This window comes from Carcharodon carcharias, chromosome 12 (assembly GCF_017639515.1).
Source record: "Carcharodon carcharias isolate sCarCar2 chromosome 12, sCarCar2.pri, whole genome shotgun sequence".
Taxonomy (NCBI): domain Eukaryota; kingdom Metazoa; phylum Chordata; class Chondrichthyes; order Lamniformes; family Lamnidae; genus Carcharodon; species Carcharodon carcharias.
In genome coordinates this window covers 14346287-14365224 of record NC_054478.1, presented here as the reverse complement: position 1 = coordinate 14365224, position 18938 = coordinate 14346287, and the positions used below count along the sequence as shown (strand labels likewise).

Here is an 18938-nt window from a genome sequence, read left to right as displayed (position 1 = left end):
AGCACTGAAGACTTGTGCTCCAGAACTTGCCGTGTCCCTAGCCAAGCTGTTCCAGTACAGCTACAACACTGGCATCTACCTGGCTATGCGGAAAATTGCCCAGGTATGTCCTGTACACACAAATCAGGACAAATCCAACCAGGCCAATTACCGCCCCATCCGTCTACTCTCCATCATCAGTAAAGTAATGGAAGGGGTCATCAACAGTGCTATCAAGCAGCACTTGCTTACCGTAACCTGCTCACTGACAACCAGTTTGGGTTCCGCCAGGGCCACTCAGCTCCTGCCCTCATTACAGCCTTGGTTCAAACATGGACTAAAGAGCTGAACTCGTGAGGTGAGAGTGACTGCCCTTGACATCAAGGCAGCATTTGACAGAGTGTGGCATTGAGGAGCCCTAGCAAAACTGGAGCCGATGGGAATCAGGGGGAAAACTTTCTGCTGGTTGGAGTCATACCTAGCACAAAGGAAAATGGTTGTGGTTGTTGGAGGTCAGTGAGCTCAGCTCCAGGACATCACTGCAGGAGTTCCTTAGGGTAGTGTCCTCGGCCCAACCATCTTCAGCTGCTTCATCAATGACCTTCCTTCCATCACAAGGTCAGAAGTGGGAATGTTCGCTGATGATTGCACAATGTTCAGCACCATTTGTGACTTCTCAGATACTGAAGCAGTCCATGTCCAAATGCAGCAAGATCTGGACAATATCCAGGCTTGGGTTGAGAAGTGGCAAGCAACATTTGCACCACATAAGTGTCAGGCAATGACCATCTCCAACAAGAGAGAATCCAGCCATCACCCCTTGATGTTCAATGGCATTACCATCACTGAATCCCCCACTATCAACATCCTGGGAGTTACCATTGACCAGAAACTGAACTGGAGAAGCCATATAAATACTGTGGCTACAAGAGCAGGTCAGAGACTAGGAATAGTGTGACGAGTAACCCACTTCCTGACTCCCCAAAGCCTGTCCACCATCTACAAGGCACAAGTCAGGAATGTGATGAAATACTCTCCACTTGCCTGGATGAGTGCAGCTCCCACAACACTCAAGAAGCTTAACATCATCCAGAACAAAGCAGCCTGCTTGATTGGCACCACATCCACAAATATTCACTCCCTCCACCACTGACGCACAGTAGCAGCAGTATGTGCCATCTACAAAATGCACTGCAGAAATTCACCAAGGCTCCTTAGACAGCATCTTCCAAACCCATGACCATGACCATCTAGAAGGATAAGGTCAGCAGATAGATGGGAACACCAGCACTTGGAAGTTTCCCTCCGAGTCACTCACCATCTTGACTTGGAAATATATCACTGTTCCTTCACTGTTGCTGGGTCAAAATCCTGGAATTCCCTCCCTAACAGCACTGTGGGTGTACCTACACCACATAGACTGCAGCGGTTCAAGAAGGCAGCTCATCACCACCTTCTCAAGGGCAATGAGGGATGGTCAATAAATGCTGGCCCAGCCAGCAAAGCCCCACATCCCATGAATGATTTTAAAAAAATATTACTCCCTACACCCTGTAATCTTAAATATAAGGGAGTGGAATATCATCTCCCTAAACTGGGCAAACCTGTTCAATACATATAAACCGTTCAAAACACTTAAGCCACATAATATTTTTATAGTGAGGTAACATCCCAAAATTGGTTTCTACATTATTTGGAGGTTTTTGTCTGTTCCATGCGGGAGTGTGTGTGTGTTTGTGTGTGTTTGTGTGTGTTTGTGTGTGTTTGTGTGTGTTTGTGTGTGTGTGTGTGTGTGTGTGTGTGTGTGTGTGTGTGTGGGTGTGTGTGTGGGTGTGTTGTAGTGGACAGGTCTGGGCTTGGGAGCTGTGTTCCAAACCTGGCAGCCTCCATTTCACTGACCATTTTTGTTTCTATTTTGCCAGTGCTGTTCCCTCGACACACCAATCCCAACACCCGTGACAACACCATCAACCTGATCCACACCTTCAGGGATTACCTGCATTACCACATCAAATGCTCCAAGGTGAGGAGGCATCAGTATATTCCAACATCCAGTGTTCAATAGCTGCCAAGTGGTGGTGGTAATAAAGGGTGAGGAGGTGTCTCATTTGTACTGAGGACCCACTGCTGCTACAGATATCAATTAATGAAAACCACACTTCTCTCCCTGTGGAAGTCAAAACCTTGAACTGGGCATTGGAATGTTCTCAGGCCCTGTATCTCTCTAACTGGACTGTGTGATTGCAGGGCTTAGGGTCAGTGCAAGAGAGGAGTAGGACGAACTGGGTAGCTCTTTCAAAGAGCCAGCGTAGTTATGATGGAATGAATGGCTTTCTGCACTGCTCCCTGCACCAGGTGTTTGCAACCCAAGGAACTTCAGATCCAAGTTAAGGACCTGGAGTCCGAGATGCAGACATTGCACCACATCAGGGAGGGAGAAGTTACCTGGAAACTTTGCTCCAGGAGGTGGTCATATCCCTCAGATTAGGTAATTCAAATTTGGTCTGTGATCAGGGACAGGAGGGTGTGACTGGAGGTGAAGCAGGTTTGGGGACCCGGGGGAAGCGTTCGAGGGGCGCTTGCAAGCTGTGTGGCTGAAAGCAGTGACTGCAAGGGGGGGATGAGCGAACTGATCATGACACCGTGATACAGGGAGTCATTCAAGTGGGGGGAGGAAATGGGAACGTAGTATTAGGAGGGGACAGTATAATTAGGGGGGGTAGATGCTGTTCTCTGCAGCCATGAGTGAGAGTCCTGAAGGCTGTGTTGCCTGCCCAGTGTCAGGATTAAGGACATCTCCAGACCTGAGGAGAACTTGGAGTGGGAGGGGAGGGATCCAGTTGTTGTCGTCCATGTTGGTACCAGCGACATTGATAGGACTGGAAAGGAGGTTCTGCTGAAAGAATTTGAACGGTTAGGAGCTAAATTAAAAAGCAGAACCTCAAAGGTAATAATCTCAGGATTACTCCCTTAGCCACAGGCAAACTGGCATAGGGTAAATAAAGTCAAGGAGTTAAATACATGGCTCAGAGATTGGTGTGTGAGGAATGGGTTTCAGTTCATGAGGCACTGGCACCAGTACTGGGATAAAAGGGAGCTGTTCTGGTGGGACGGGCTTCACTTGAACGGTGCTGGGACCAGTGTCCTCCCTGGCAAATTGAATGACTAGGGCTGTGGAGAGAGCTTTAACTAAATAGTGGGAGGGAGGGTTCTGGAGAGGGGACAAGTAGGCTTACAAAGCAAAAGGATATGTCGGCATTGCAGGGCAGCTATTTAGGTATTGATACCCAGAGTGTATTTAAAAGAGACAGTGTACAAACATTAAAAAAAAGCAGTAAATAGGGTCAAAAGGGGGAAAAATGGTAAAAAGACAAAATTAATGGTTCTTTACTTAAATGCACTTAGTGTTCAGAACAAAACAAATGAATTAATGGCACAAATTGAGGTTAATGGGTATGATCTTATAGCCATTATGGAGACGTGGTTACAAGGAGGTCAAAGCTGGGAACTAAATATTCAGGACCATGTGACCTTTCAAAAAGACAGGCCAAAAGGAAAGGGTGGTGGGGTAGCTTTGTTAGTACGAGATGGAATAAGTACGATAGCCAGAAAGGATCTTGGATCGGAAGATGTGGAATCCATATGGGTGGAGGTAAGAAATAACAAGGGGAAGACGACACTGGTGGGAGTAGTCTATAAGCCCCCTGATAGCTATACTGTAGGACGGAATAAATCAGGAGATAATGAGAACATGTAAAAAAGGCAGTATATTAATCATGGGTGACTTCAATCTTCATGTAGATTGGGAACATCAAATTGGCAGAAGTAGACATGAGCAAGAATTCATAGTGTATTCGGGGCAGTTTCTTAGAACTATGTTGTGAATCCAACCAGAGCTCAGGCTATTTTGGATCTGGTAATATGTAATGAGGCAGGCTTAATGATCCCCTAGGAAACAGTGACCATAACATGGTAGAATTTAGCATTCAGTTTGAGTGTGAGAAACTTGGGTTGGAAACAACTGTGCTAAACTTAAATAAGGGTAATTACAATGGAATGAGGACAGAGTTGGCTGGAGTGGACTGGGAAAGGAGTTTAGCAGAAAAGGCAGTTGATGAACAATAGCAGACGTTTAAGAAGATAATTCATGACTTTCAACAAAGATATACCCCAGTGAGGAAGAAGGATTCAAGGAAGGGGATAAAGCAACCATGGTTAACCTAGGAAGTTAAGGACAGTGTCAAATTGAAAGAAAAAACATACAACGTGGCAAAGATTAGTGGTAATCCAGAGGATTGGGAAAGTTTTAAAAACTAATAAAAGATGGCCAAAAAATAATGAGGAAGAAAATAAACTTTGAGGGTAAATTGGCAAGTAATATAAAAATGGACAGTAAGAGCTTCTTTAAATATATAAAAAGGAAAAGAAAGGCCAAAGTGAACATAGGCCCCTTAGAGAATGATAGGGAACCAGGAAATGACAGAGGAGTTGAATAAATACTTTGCATCAATCTTCACGGTAGAAGATACTAATAGCATTCCAAAAATACCAAATAATCAAGGGGCAAAAGGGGGTATGATATAAATACAATAACTATCACTGGAGAAAAAGTATTAGGGAAACTAATGGGGATAAAGGCTGATAAGTCCCCTGGACCTGATGGGTTGCATCCTGGGATATTAAAAGAAGTAGCGACAGAGATAGTGGATGTACTGGTAGTAATCTTCCAAGAATCCCTAGATGCTGGAAAAGTCCCAGAGGATTGGAGAGCAGCCAATGTAACACCCTCATTCGAAAAGGAAGGGAGACAAAAAACAGGTAACTGTAGGCCAGTTAGCTTAACATCTGCCATTGGGAAAACGTTAGTGTCTATTACAAAGGATGTAATAGCAGAGCATTTAGAAATACATAATATAATCAAGCAGAGTCAGCATGGCTTCATGAAGGGGAAGTCATGCCTGACAAATTTATTAGAATTCTTTGAGGAGGTAACAAGCGGGATAGATAAAGGGGAAACAGTAGATGTAATATATTTGGATTTCCAAATGGCATTCGATAAAGTACCGCACATAAGGCTACTAAATAAGATAAGAGCCATGGTGTTGGGGGTAGTATATTAGCATGGATAGGGGATTGGCTAACTAATAGGAGACAGAGAGTTGGGATAAGGGAGGGATTTTCAGGAAGGCAACCTGTAACTAGTGGAGTGCCATAGGGATCAGTGCTGGGGCCACAATTATTTACAATATATTAATGACTTGGATGAGGGAAATGAATGTGCTATCGTCAAGTTTGCGGGTGGCATAAAAATAGGTGGGAAGATGAAAGTGGTAAGGATGACAAAGAGCCTACAGAGGTTAAGTGAGTGGGGAAAAAAGGTAGCAGATGGAATATAATGTGGGAAAATGTGAGATTTTGCATTTTGGCAGGAAGAATAGAGGAGCTGAATATTATTTAAATGGAGAAAGCTGCAGCACAGAGGGATTTGGGAATCCTCGTGTATGATTCCCAAAAACTAGCATACAAGTTCAGCAGGTAATAGGGAAGGTAAATGGAATGTTGGCCTTTATTTCAAAGGGAATGGAGTATAAAAATAAGGAAGTTTTGCTAAAACTATGCAAGACGCTAGTTAGACCACACCTAGAATACTGTGAACAGCTTTGGTTCCCTTATCTAAGGAAAGATACACTGACATTGGGGGCAGTCCAGAGAAGGTTCACTAGGTTGATCCTGGATATGGAGGGATTTTCTTTTGAAGAGAGGATGAGTAGGTTGGGCCTGTACTTATTGGAGTTTAGAAGAATGAGAGGTGACCTTATTGAAACATATAAGATTCTTAGGAGGCTTGACAGGGTAGATGCTGAGAGGTTGTTTCCCCTTGTGGGAGGGTCTGGGACCAAAGGGCATAATCTCAGAGTAAGGGGGCACCCATTTAAAACAGAGATGAGGAGGAATTTCTTCTCTCAGAGGGTAGTGAATCAGTGGAATTCTTTACCACAGAGAGCTATAGAGGCTGGGTTGTTAAGTATATTCAAGGCTGAGACAGACAGATTTTTAATCAGTGAGGGAATCAAGGGTTATGGGGAAAAGGCAGGAAAGTGGAGTTGAGGATTATCAGATCAGCCATGATCTCATTGAATGATGGAGCAGTACAGCTCCTATGTCTTGTGGTCTGCACTGTATGATTCTATGAAGCCCTATGTGCCACATGCCTCTGACACCACGTTATTCACTTCTTTTGGGGAGGTGGTTCTACAATGTCCTGTCATACGCTGGTACCAAGTGATCTCCCTGTGTACAATGACCTGAGTGGTGAATATCAGTGGCTGTTCCACTACCAGTGGCATCACAGTGAAGCTCGACCTACCAAAGTATCTGCCACCTTGCCCTTGATATAAGAGTGGCTGGAATGCCGTCCCTTCCTCATCAGACACCAAAGTCTAGCAGGAGGGACCATCTAACATCTACCCCGAATGAGACTCTCCAAAGGCAGTGACCAAGTTCTACACTATAATGTGTTGCCCCACTCGACCATCAAGGCAATACCATCTTAGTGTAGGTTTAAAAATCACGCGGACAGCATGAGCATCCTTTCACCCTGCGAGCGTCACACCTTTCCCAGTAACTCCTGTAGCCCCACCCCTCACACCCACTGACCACGAGCAATACCACGGGAGGTCAGCCACACTCTAAATCTTGGTGAACTGAAGTATTCTTGAGGCTCAGCGTTGGGCTGATTTGAGGACAACTCACGTTTCCAGTGTCTTTATTTTGCTCACAGGCTTATATCCACACTCGCATGAGGGCCAAGACCTCGGACTTCTTGAAGGTTTTGAACCGTGCGCGGCCAGAGACTGAGAAGAAGGAGATGAAAACAATGTCGTGAGTACAGGGAGGGAGGGGCCAAGTAATCTCAGCTCAGGGTGGTGTCAATCATCTGTCTGGTTCACTAGGCTGAAGGAGATGGTTGTAAGTCACCACAAGCCTCCGAGCTTCTTGTCTCTGCTCTCTGGACAGGTCACACGGCACTGAGGGTCCCAATGCTGTCGATTTAGGTACCCGAGGATCTTGGTTTGGGAGGGGGTAGACCCTGGAGGGGGAGTAGCCGAGTGGAACAGTTATCAAGTGAAGGAGCTGAAGCAAAGTGATCTGAAAATCAGGCCATTCAGCCCAAATAATCCTATGCTGGCGCTTAATTCAGCTTCAAATGGACCATCAATGTGTTTTAATTACAGGAATGTAAAAGATTTGCCAGTACTGTACAAACCATTTTATACACTTTGTTTGATTAATAAGACAGGTTATTGCTCTCCTCTGACTTGAATTCAGCCCATTACAAAACCCTTCCAAGAAACTAACAATATAAAGTGTACACCTTCACTTACCATGACCGATAGTAAACAATCAGAGCTCCACATTGAATCACACCTGCTTTTGATTTAATGGAAACTGATGTGGTTTTATGATGCCTCACAGGGGGAACATAACTACCCAACTAGTCTAATGCAAAGGGTTTGAAACTACCTGTGGGCGTGGGACCATTGTACAGACTGGGAAAACCCCAGCTTCCGGCCCTGGCCCTGCTCAGTTTGAGGAGGGTAATCAGAGCATTGGAAATAGCCTCACTGCCTGTGGACTGGTTAGGGGTTGATGGTGTGGGGCTAAATAAATCTCAAAGGAGATCCCTGCTCCTTGTTTCTGTTCAGTCCTCCCACTAGAAATGTGTAAACTTAACTGTGATGCCACCTTGGCCAAATGTCTACCCATGCTTGCCAACTAGCCTCACAGGTGGAAAGATGCCCTTGAGTGAGGTACCGCTGAGCAGCGACACTGGGGAAGGTGGGTTCAGGGATGGGAACGAGGCAGGGTCACCAAAGGCAGTGATTCCCTCGATACTGTGTCCAACATAATCTGTTTGCTCACCACAGCTGGTTTCCAAGATAAATCTTACAGAATAAGGTATTATTTTTATTCCTGCCTTCCACTGCCCAGCTAGGTGCAGGGGGTCAGTGCAATGGGAACAGTCAGGAAGCCTGTGTGTGTCAGGTGTGCCCCTGTCTTCTCACAACCTTCAACCATTAGTCAAAGACTTCACTGAGACCTCAGTCAATTACCGCTTTGCCTGATAGGCTGAAAGCCCGAGGGAGCTGTTTGAGGTTCTGGGTGATTTGGGGGAGACCAAAACTGGTCAAGAGGGGCCTGTGGACCAACAGGTTTCGCTTTCCTTGTCCCTGTACCTTTGCGTGCTGTCATGACCTGTGGTGGTTTCTGGAATGTTTCCATTCACTTTGCATCCCATTTATTTGTTGCATCAGTTCATCTAATGAAAGAATATTTTGTGTATAATTTGAATTCTGCTTTGCATTGTCTCTGTGTGCTAGAATGGTTTTGTTCCGAGGCAATCTTCAGTATCTGCACTCCACTATCTCACAATTCACCCTTTCTCAAAATTCAAACAGGCCCAGTGCGTTTTCCTGTTACATTTTAGCAAATTAGAATCAATAAACCAGGAAAACTGCAATAACAGAAAGTGAGGCGTGAGATACTTAATTCTTCTCCACTGTTGACGGACAGAACCAATGGTACTGTACCCCAGTGCAATACAGTCACAGACCTGTCCCCACCAGTACTGCACCCCAGTGCAACACAGTCACAGACCTGTCCCCACCAGTACTGTATCCCAGTGTTATACAGTGACAGACCTGTCCCCACCAGTACTGTACCACAGTGTTATACAGTGACAGACCTGTCCCCACCAGTACTGTACCACAGTGTTATACAGTGACAGACCTGTCCCCACCAGTACTGTACCCCAGTGTTATACAGTGACAGACCTGTCCCCAGCAGTACTGTACCCCAGTGTTATACAGTGACAGACCTGTCCCCACCAGTACTGTGCCCCAGTGTTATAAAGTGACAGACCTGTCCCCACCAGTACTGTACCTGAGTGTTATACTGTGACAGACCTGTCCCCACCACTACTGTACCCCAGTGTTATACAGTGACAGACCTGTCCCCACCAGTACTGTACCCCAGTGTTATACAGAGACAGACCTGTCACCACCAGTACTGTACCCCAGTATTGTACAGTGACAGACCCGTCCCCACCAGTACTGTACCCCAGTGCAACACAGTCACAGACCTGTCCCCACCAGTACTGTATCCCAGTGTTCTACAGTGACAGACCTGTCCCCACCAGTACTGTACCACAGTGTTATACAGTGACAGACCTGTCCCCACCAGTACTGTACCCCAGTGTTATACAGAGACAGACCTGTCCCCACCAGTACTGTACCCCAGTGTTATACAGTGACAGACCTGTCCCCACCAGTACTGTACCGAGTGTTATACTGTGACAGACCTGTCCCCACCACTACTGTACCCCAGTGTTATACAGAGACAGCCCTGTCACCACCAGTACTGTACCCCAGTGTTATACAGTGACAGACCCGTCCCCACCAGTACTGTACCCCAGTGGTATACAGTGACAGACCCGTCCGCACCAGTACTGTACCCCAGTGTTACACAGTGAAAGACCTTCCCCCACCAGTACTGTACGCCAGTGTTAGACAGTGAAAGACCTGCCCCCACCAGTGCTGTACCCCAGTGTTATACAGTGACAGACCTGTCCCCACTACTACTGTACCCCAGTGTTATACAGTGACAGACCCGTCCCCACCAGTACTCTACCCGTGTTATACAGTGACAGACACATCCCCACCAGTACTGTACCCCAGTGTTACACAGTGAAAGACCTGTCCCCACCAGTACTGTACCCCAGTGTTATACAGTGACAGACCTGTCCCCCACCAGTACTGTACCCCAGTGTTATACAGTGAAAGACCTGCCCCCACCAGTACTGCACCCCAGTGTTATACAGTGACAGACCTGCCCCACCAGTAATGTACCCCAGTGTTATACGGTGACAGACCTGTCCCCACGAGTACTGTACCCCAGTATTATACAGTGAAAGACCTGCCCCCACCAGTACTGTACCCCAGTGTTATACAGTGACAGACCTGTCCCCACCAGTACTGTACCCCAGTGTTATACAGTGACAGACCTGCCCCCACCAGTACTGTACCCCAGTGTTATACAGTGACAGACCCATCCCCACCAGTACTGTACCCCAGTGTTATACAGTGGCAGACCTGTCCTGACCAGTACTGTACCACAGTGTTATACAGTGACAGACCTGTCCCCACCAGTACTGTACCCCAGTGTTATACAGTGACAGACCTGTCGTCACCAGTACTGTAACCCAGTGTTATCCTGTGACAGACCTGTCCCCACCAGTACTGTACCCCAGTGTTATACAGTGACAGACCTGTTCCCACCAGTACTGTACCATAATGTTATACAGTCACAGACCTGTCCCCACCAGTACTGTACCACAATGTTATACAGTGACAGACCTGTCCCCACCAGTACTGTATCACAATGTTATACAGTGACAGACCTGTCCCCACCAGTACTGTACCCCAGTGCAACACAGTCACAGACCTGTCCCCACCAGTACAGTATCCCAGTGTTATACAGTGACAGACCTGTCCCCACCAGTACTGTACCACAGTGTTATACAGAGACAGACCTGTCCCCACCAGTACTGTACCCCAGTGTTATACAGTGACAGACCTGTCCCCACCAGTACTGTACCCGAGTGTTATACTGTGACAGACCTGTCCACACCACTACTGTACCCCAGTGTTATACAGTGACAGACCTGTCCCCCACCAGTACTGTACCCCAGTGTTATACAGTGAAAGACCTGTCCCCACCAGTACTGCACCCCAGTGTTATACAGTGACAGACCAGCCCCACCAGTAATGTACCCCAGTGTTATACGGTGACAGACCTGTCCCCACCAGTACTGTACCCCAGTGTTATACAGTGACAGACCTGTCCCCACCTGTATTGTACCCGAGTGTTATACTGTGACAGACCTGTCCCCACCACTACTGTACCCCAGTGTTATACAGTGACAGACTTGTCCCCCACCAGTACTGTACCCCAGTGTTATACAGTGACAGACCTGTCCCCACCAGTACTGTACCCGAGTGTTATACTGTGACAGACCTGTCCCCACCACTACTGTACCCCAGTGTTATACAGTGACAGACCTGTCCCCCACCAGTACTGTACCCCAGTATTATACAGTGAAAGACCTGCCCCCACCAGTACTGTACCCCAGTGTTATACAGTGACAGACCTGTCCCCAACAGTACTGTACCCCAGTGTTATACAGTGACAGACCTGTCCCCACCAGTACTGTACCCCAGTGTTATACAGTGACAGACCTGTCTCCACCTGTACTGTACCCCAGTGTTATAAAGTGACAGACCCATCCCCACCAGTACTGTACCCCAGTGTTATACAGTGACAGACCTGTCCCCACCAGTACTGTACCCCAGTGTTATACAGTGACAGACCTGTCCCCACCAGTACTGTACCCCAGTGTTATACAGTGACAGACCTGTCCCCACCAGTACTGTACCCCAGTGTTATACAGTGGCAGACCTGTCCTGACCAGTACTGTACCACAGTGTTATACAGTGACAGACCTGTCCCCACCAGTACTGTACCCCAGTGTTATACAGTGACAGACCTGTCGTCACCAGTACTGTAACCCAGTGTTATCCAGTGACAGACCTGTCCCCACCAGTACTGTACCCCAGTGTTATACAGTGACAGACCTGTTCCCACCAGTACTGTACCATAATGTTATACAGTGACAGACCTGTCCCCACCAGTACTGTATCACAATGTTATACAGTGACAGACCTGTCCCCACCAGTACTGTACCCCAGTGCAACACAGTCACAGACCTGTCCCCACCAGTACAGTATCCCAGTGTTATACTGTGACAGACCTGTCCCCACCACTACTGTACCCCAGTGTTATACAGTGACAGACCTGTCCCCACCAGTACTGTACCCCAGTGTTATACAGAGACAGACCTGTCACCACCAGTACTGTACCCCAGTATCATACAGTGACAGACCCGTCCCCACCAGTACTGTACCCCAGTGCAACACAGTCACAGACCTGTCCCCACCAGTACTGTATTCCAGTGTTCTACAGTGACAGACCTGTCCCCACCAGTACTGTACCACAGTGTTATACAGTGACAGACCTGTCCCCACCAGTACTGTAACCCAGTGTTATACAGAGACAGACCTGTCTCCACCAGTACTGTACCCCAGTGTTATACAGTGACAGACCTGTCCCCACCAGTACTGTACCCGAGTGTTATACTGTGACAGACCTGTCCCCACCACTACTGTACTTCAGTGTTATACAGAGACAGACCTGTCACCACCAGTACTGTACCCCAGTGTTATACAGTGACAGACCCGTCCCCACCAGTACTGTACCCCAGTGTTATACAGTGACAGACCCGTCCACACCAGTACTGTACCCCAGTGTTACACAGTGAAAGACCTTCCCCCACCAGTACTGTACGCCAGTGTTATACAGTGAAAGACCTGCCCCCACCAGTGCTGTATCCCAGTGTTATACAGTGACAGACCTGTCCCCACTACTACTGCACCCCAGTGTTATACAGTGACAGACCCGTCCCCACCAGTACTCTACCCGTGTTATACAGTGACAGACCCATCCCCACCAGTACTGTACCCCAGTGTTACACAGTGAAAGACCTGTCCCCACCAGTACTGTACCCCAGTGTTATACAGTGACAGACCTGTCCCCCACCAGTACTGTACCCCAGTGTTAAACAGTGAAAGACCTGCCCCCACCAGTACTGCTCCCCAGTGTTATACACTGACAGATCTGCCCCACCAGTACTGTACCCCAGTGTTATACAGTGACAGACCTGTCCCCCACCAGTACTGTACCCCAGTGTTATACAGTGACAGACCTGTCCCCACGAGTACTGTACCCCAGTACTATACAGTGAATGACCTGCCCCCACCAGTAGTGTACCCCAGTGTTATAAAGGGATAGACCCGTCCCCACCAGTCCTGTACTCCAGTGTTATACACTGACAGACCCGTCCCCACCAGTACTGTACCCCAGTGTTATACAGTGACAGACCTGTCCCCACTAGTACTGTACCCCAGTGTTATACAGTGACAGACCTGTCCCCCACCAGTACTGTACCCCAGTGTTATACAGTGAAAGACCTGCCCCCACCAGTACTGCACCCCAGTGTTATACAGTGACAGACCTGCCCCACCAGTAATGTACCCCAGTGTTATACGGTGACAGACCTGTCCCCACGAGTACTGTACCCCAGTATTATACAGTGAAAGACCTGCCCCCACCAGTACTGTACCCCAGTGTTATACAGTGACAGACCTGTCCCCACCAGTACTGTACCCCAGTGTTATACAGTAACAGACCTGTCCCCACCAGTACTGTACCCCAGTGTTATACAGTGACAGACCTGTCCCCACCAGTACTGTACCCCAGTGTTATACAGTGACAGACCTGTCCCCACCAGTACTGTACCCCAGTGTTATACAGTGGCAGACCTGTCCTGACCAGTACTGTACCACAGTGTTATACAGTGACAGACCTGTCCCCACCAGTACTGTACCCCAGTGTTATACAGTGACAGACCTGTCGTCACCAGTACTGTAACCCAGTGTTATCCAGTGACAGACCTGTCCCCACCAGTACTGTACCCCTGTGTTATACAGTGACAGACCTGTTCCCACCAGTACTGTACCATAATGTTATACAGTCACAGACCTGTCCCCACCAGTACTGTACCACAATGTTATACAGTGACAGACCTGTCCCCACCAGTACTGTATCACAATGTTATACAGTGACAGACCTGTCCCCACCAGTACTGTACCCCAGTGCAACACAGTCACAGACCTGTCCCCACCAGTACAGTATCCCAGTGTTATACAGTGACAGACCTGTCCCCACCAGTACTGTACCACAGTGTTATACAGAGACAGACCTGTCCCCACCAGTACTGTACCCCAGTGTTATACAGTGACAGACCTGTCCCCACCAGTACTGTACCTGAGTGTTATACTGTGACAGACCTGTCCCCACCACTACTGTACCCCAGTGTTATACAGTGAAAGACCTGCCCCCACCAGTACTGCACCCCAGTGTTATACAGTGACAGACCAGCCCCACCAGTAATGTACCCCAGTGTTATACAGTGACAGACCTGTCCCCACCAGTACTGTACCCGAGTGTTATACTGTGACAGACCTGTCCCCACCAGTACTGTACCCCAGTGTTATACAGTGACAGACCTGTCCCCACCAGTACTGTACCCGAGTGTTATACTGTGACAGAACTGTCCCCACCACTACTGTACCCCAGTGTTATACAGTGACAGACCTGTCACCACCAGTACTGTACCCCAGTGTTATACAGTGACAGACCCGTCCCCACCAGTACTGTACCCCAGTGTTATACAGTGACAGATCCGTCCACACCAGTACTGTACCCCAGTGTTACACAGTGAAAGACCTTCCCCCACCAGTACTGTACGCCAGTGTTATACAGTGAAAGACCTGCCCCCACCAGTGCTGTACCCCAGTGTTATACAGTGACAGACCTGTCCCCACTACTACTGCACCCCAGTGTTATACAGTGACAGACCCGTCCCCACCAGTACTCTACCCGTGTTATACAGTGACAGACCCATCCCCACCAGTACTGTACCCCAGTGTTACACAGTGAAAGACCTGTCCCCACCAGTACTGTACCCCAGTGTTATACAGTGACAGACCTGTCCCCCACCAGTACTGTACCCCAGTGTTATACAGTGAAAGACCTGCCCCCACCAGTACTGCTCCCCAGTGTTATACACTGACAGATCTGCCCCACCAATACTGTACCCCAGTGTTATACAGTGACAGACTGTCCCCCACCAGTACTGTACCCCAGTGTTATACAGTGACAGACCTGTCCCCACGAGTACTGTACCCCAGTACTATACAGTGAATGACCTGCCCCCACCAGTACTGTACCCCAGTGTTATACAGGGATAGACCCGTCCCCACCAGTCCTGTACTCCAGTGTTATACACTGACAGACCCGTCCCCACCAGTACTGTACCCCAGTGTTATACAGTGACAGACCTGTCCCCACTAGTACTGTACCCCAGTGTTATACAGTGACAGACCTGTCCCCCACCAGTACTGTACCCCAGTGTTATGCAGTGAAAGACCTGCCCCCACCAGTACTGCACCCCAGTGTTATACAGTGACAGACCCATCCCCACCAGTAATGTACCCCAGTGTTATACGGTGACAGACCTGTCCCCACGAGTACTGTACCCCAGTATTATACAGTGAAAGACCTGCCCCCACCAGTACTGTACCCCAGTGTTATACAGTGACAGACCTGTCCCCACCAGTACTGTACCCCAGTGTTATACAGTGACAGACCTGTCCCCACCAGTACTGTACCCCAGTGTTATACAGTGACAGACCTGTCTCCACCTGTACTGTAACCCAGTGTTATACAGTGACCGACCCATCCCCACCAGTACTGTACCCCAGTGTTATGCAGTGGCAAACCTGTCCTGACCAGTACTGTACCACAGTGTTATACAGTGACAGACCTGCCCCCACCAGTACTGTATCACAATGTTATACAGTGACAGACCTGTCCCCACCAGTACTGTACCCCAGTGCAACACAGTCACAGACCTGTCCCCACCAGTACTGTACCCGAGTGTTATACTGTGACAGACCTGTCCCCACCACTACTGTACCCCAGTGTTATACAGTGACAGACCTGTCCCCCACCAGTACTGTACCCCAGTGTTATACAGTGAAAGACCTGCCCCCACCAGTACTGCACCCCAGTGTTATACAGTGACAGACCGGCCCCACCAGTGATGTACCCCAGTGTTATACAGTGACAGACCTGTCCCCCACCAGTACTGTACCCCAGTGTTATACAGTGGCCGACCTGTCCCCACCAGTATTGTACCCGAGTGTTATACTGTGACAGACCTGTCCCCACCACTACTGTACCCCAGTGTTATACAGTGACAGACCTGTCCCCCACCAGTACTGTACCCCAGTGTTATACAGTGACAGACCTGTCCCCACCAGTAATGTACCCGAGTGTTATACTGTGACAGACCTGTCCCCACCACTACTGTACCCCAGTGTTATACAGTGACAGACCTGTCCCCCACCAGTACTGTACCCCAGTATTATACAGTGAAAGACCTGCCCCCACCAGTACTGTACCCCAGTGTTATACAGTGACAGACCTGTCCCCAACAGTACTGTACCCCAGTGTTATACAGTGACAGACCTGTCCCCACCAGTACTGTACCCCAGTGTTATACAGTGACAGACCTGTCTCCACCTGTACTGTACCCCAGTGTTATAAAGCGACAGACCCATCCCCACCAGTACTGTACCCCAGTGTTATACAGTGACAGACCTGTCCCCACCAGTACTGTACCCCAGTGTTATACAGTGACAGACCTGTCCCCACCAGTACTGTACCCCAGTGTCATACAGTGACAGACCTGTCCCCACCAGTACTGTACCCCAGTGTTATACAGTGGCAGACCTGTCCTGACCAGTACTGTACCACAGTGTTATACAGTGACAGACCTGTCCCCACCAGTACTGTACCCCAGTGTTATACAGTGACAGACCTGTCGTCACCAGTACTGTAACCCAGTGTTATCCAGTGACAGACCTGTCCCCACCAGTACTGTACCCCAGTGTTATACAGTGACAGACCTGTTCCCACCAGTACTGTACCATAATGTTATACAGTGACAGACCTGTCCCCACCAGTACTGTATCACAATGTTATACAGTGAAAGACCTGCCCCCACCAGTACTGCACCCCAGTGTTATACAGTGACAGACCAGCCCCACCAGTGATGTACCCCACTGTTATACAGTGACAGACCTGTCCCCCACCAGTACTGTACCCCAGTGTTATACAGTGACAGACCTGTCCCCACCAGTATTGTACCCGAGTGTTATACTGTGACAGACCTGTCCCCACCACTACTGTACCCCAGTGTTATACAGTGACAGACCTGCCCCCCACCAGTACTGTACCCCAGTGTTATACAGTGACAGACCTGTCCCCACCAGTACTGTACCCGAGTGTTATACTGTGACAGACCTGTCCCCACCACTACTGTACCCCAGTGTTATACAGTGACAGACCTGTCCCCCACCAGTACTGTACCCCAGTATTATACAGTGAAAGACCTGCCCCCACCAGTACTGTACCCCAGTGTTATACAGTGACAGACCTGTCCCCAACAGTACTGTACCCCAGTGTTATACAGTGACAGACCTGTCCCCACCAGTACTGTACCCCAGTGTTATACAGTGACAGACCTGTCTCCACCTGTACTGTACCCCAGTGTTATAAAGTGACAGACCCATCCCCACCAGTACTGTACCCCAGTGTTATACAGTGACAGACCTGTCCCCACCAGTACTGTACCCCAGTGTTATACAGTGACAGACCTGTCCCCACCAGTACTGTACCCCAGTGTCATACAGTGACAGACCTGTCCCCACCAGTACTGTACCCCAGATTTATACAGTGGCAGACGTCTCCTGACCAGTACTGTACCACAGTGTTATACAGTGACAGACCTGTCCCCACCAGTACTGTACCCCAGTGTTATACAGTGACAGACCTGTCGTCACCAGTACTGTAACCCAGTGTTATCCAGTGACAGACCTGTCCCCACCAGTACTGTACCCCAGTGTTATACAGTGACAGACCTGTTCCCACCAGTACTGTACCATAATGTTATACAGTGACAGACCTGTCCCCACCAGTACTGTATCACAATGTTATACAGTGACAGACCTGTCCCCACCAGTACTGTACCCCAGTGCAACACAGTCACAGACCTGTCCCCTCCAGTACAGTATCCCAGTGTTATACAGTGACAGACCTGTCCCCACCAGTACTGTACCCCAGTGTTATACAGTGACAGACCTGTCCCCACCAGTACTGTACCCGAGTGTTATACTGTGACAGACCTGTCCCCACCACTACTGTACCCCAGTGTTATACAGTGACAGACCTGTCCCCACCAGTACTGTACCCCAGTGTTATACAGAGACAGACCTGTCACCACCAGTACTGTACCCCAGTATCATACAGTGACAGACCCGTCCCCACCAGTACTGTACCCCAGTGCAACACAGTCACAGACTTGTCCCCACCAGTACTGTATTCCAGTGTTCTACAGTGACAGACCTGTCCCCACCAGTACTGTACGCGAGTGTTATACTGTGACAGAACTGTCCCCACCACTACTGTACCCCAGTGTTATACAGTGACAGACCTGTCACCACCAGTACTGTACCCCAGTGTTATACAGTGACAGACCCGTCCCCACCAGTACTGTACGCCAGTGTTATACAGTGACAGACCCGTCCACACCAGTACTGTACCCCAGTGTTACACAGTGAAAGACCTTCCCCCACCAGTACTGTACGCCAGTGTTATACAGTGAAAGACCTGCCCCCACCAGTGCTGTACCCCAGTGTTATACAGTGACAGACCTCTCCCCACTACTACTGCACCCCAGTGTTATACAGTGACAGACCCGTGCCCACCAGTACTCTACCCGTGTTATACAGTGACAGACCCATCCCCACCAGTACTGTACCCCAGTGTTACACAGTGAAAGACCTGTCCCCACCAGTACTGTACCCCAGTGTTATACAGTGACAGACCTGTCCCCCACCAGTACTGTACCCCAGTGTTATACAGTGAAAGACCTGCCCCCACCAGTACTGCTCCCCAGTGTTATACACTGACAGATCTGCCCCACCAGTACTGTACCCCAGTGTTATACAGTGACAGACCTGTCCCCCACCAGTACTGTACCCCAGTGTTATACAGTGACAGACCTGTCCCCACGAGTACTGTACCCCAGTACTATACAGTGAATGACCTGCCCCCACCAGTACTGTACCCCAGTGTTATACAGGGATAGACCCGTC

At 48.8% G+C, this 18938-nt stretch overlaps 1 protein-coding gene across 2 annotated transcripts in view; it reads left to right on the top strand.

Annotated features, from left to right (window-relative positions):
• arpc2 (actin related protein 2/3 complex, subunit 2) overlaps nucleotides 1-18938 on the top strand; it is a 92669-nt gene that overhangs the window by 32737 nt on the left and 40994 nt on the right. The window contains exons 8-9 of one of the 2 annotated variants that reach the window (XM_041201694.1): nucleotides 1902-2002; nucleotides 6761-6861. In XM_041201694.1, the coding sequence (XP_041057628.1) occupies nucleotides 1902-2002; nucleotides 6761-6861 (202 nt within the window). Of the gene's footprint in view, nucleotides 1-1901; nucleotides 2003-6760; nucleotides 6866-18938 lie in introns of those variants that run through there. The other variant, XM_041201695.1, reaches the window with a different exon arrangement.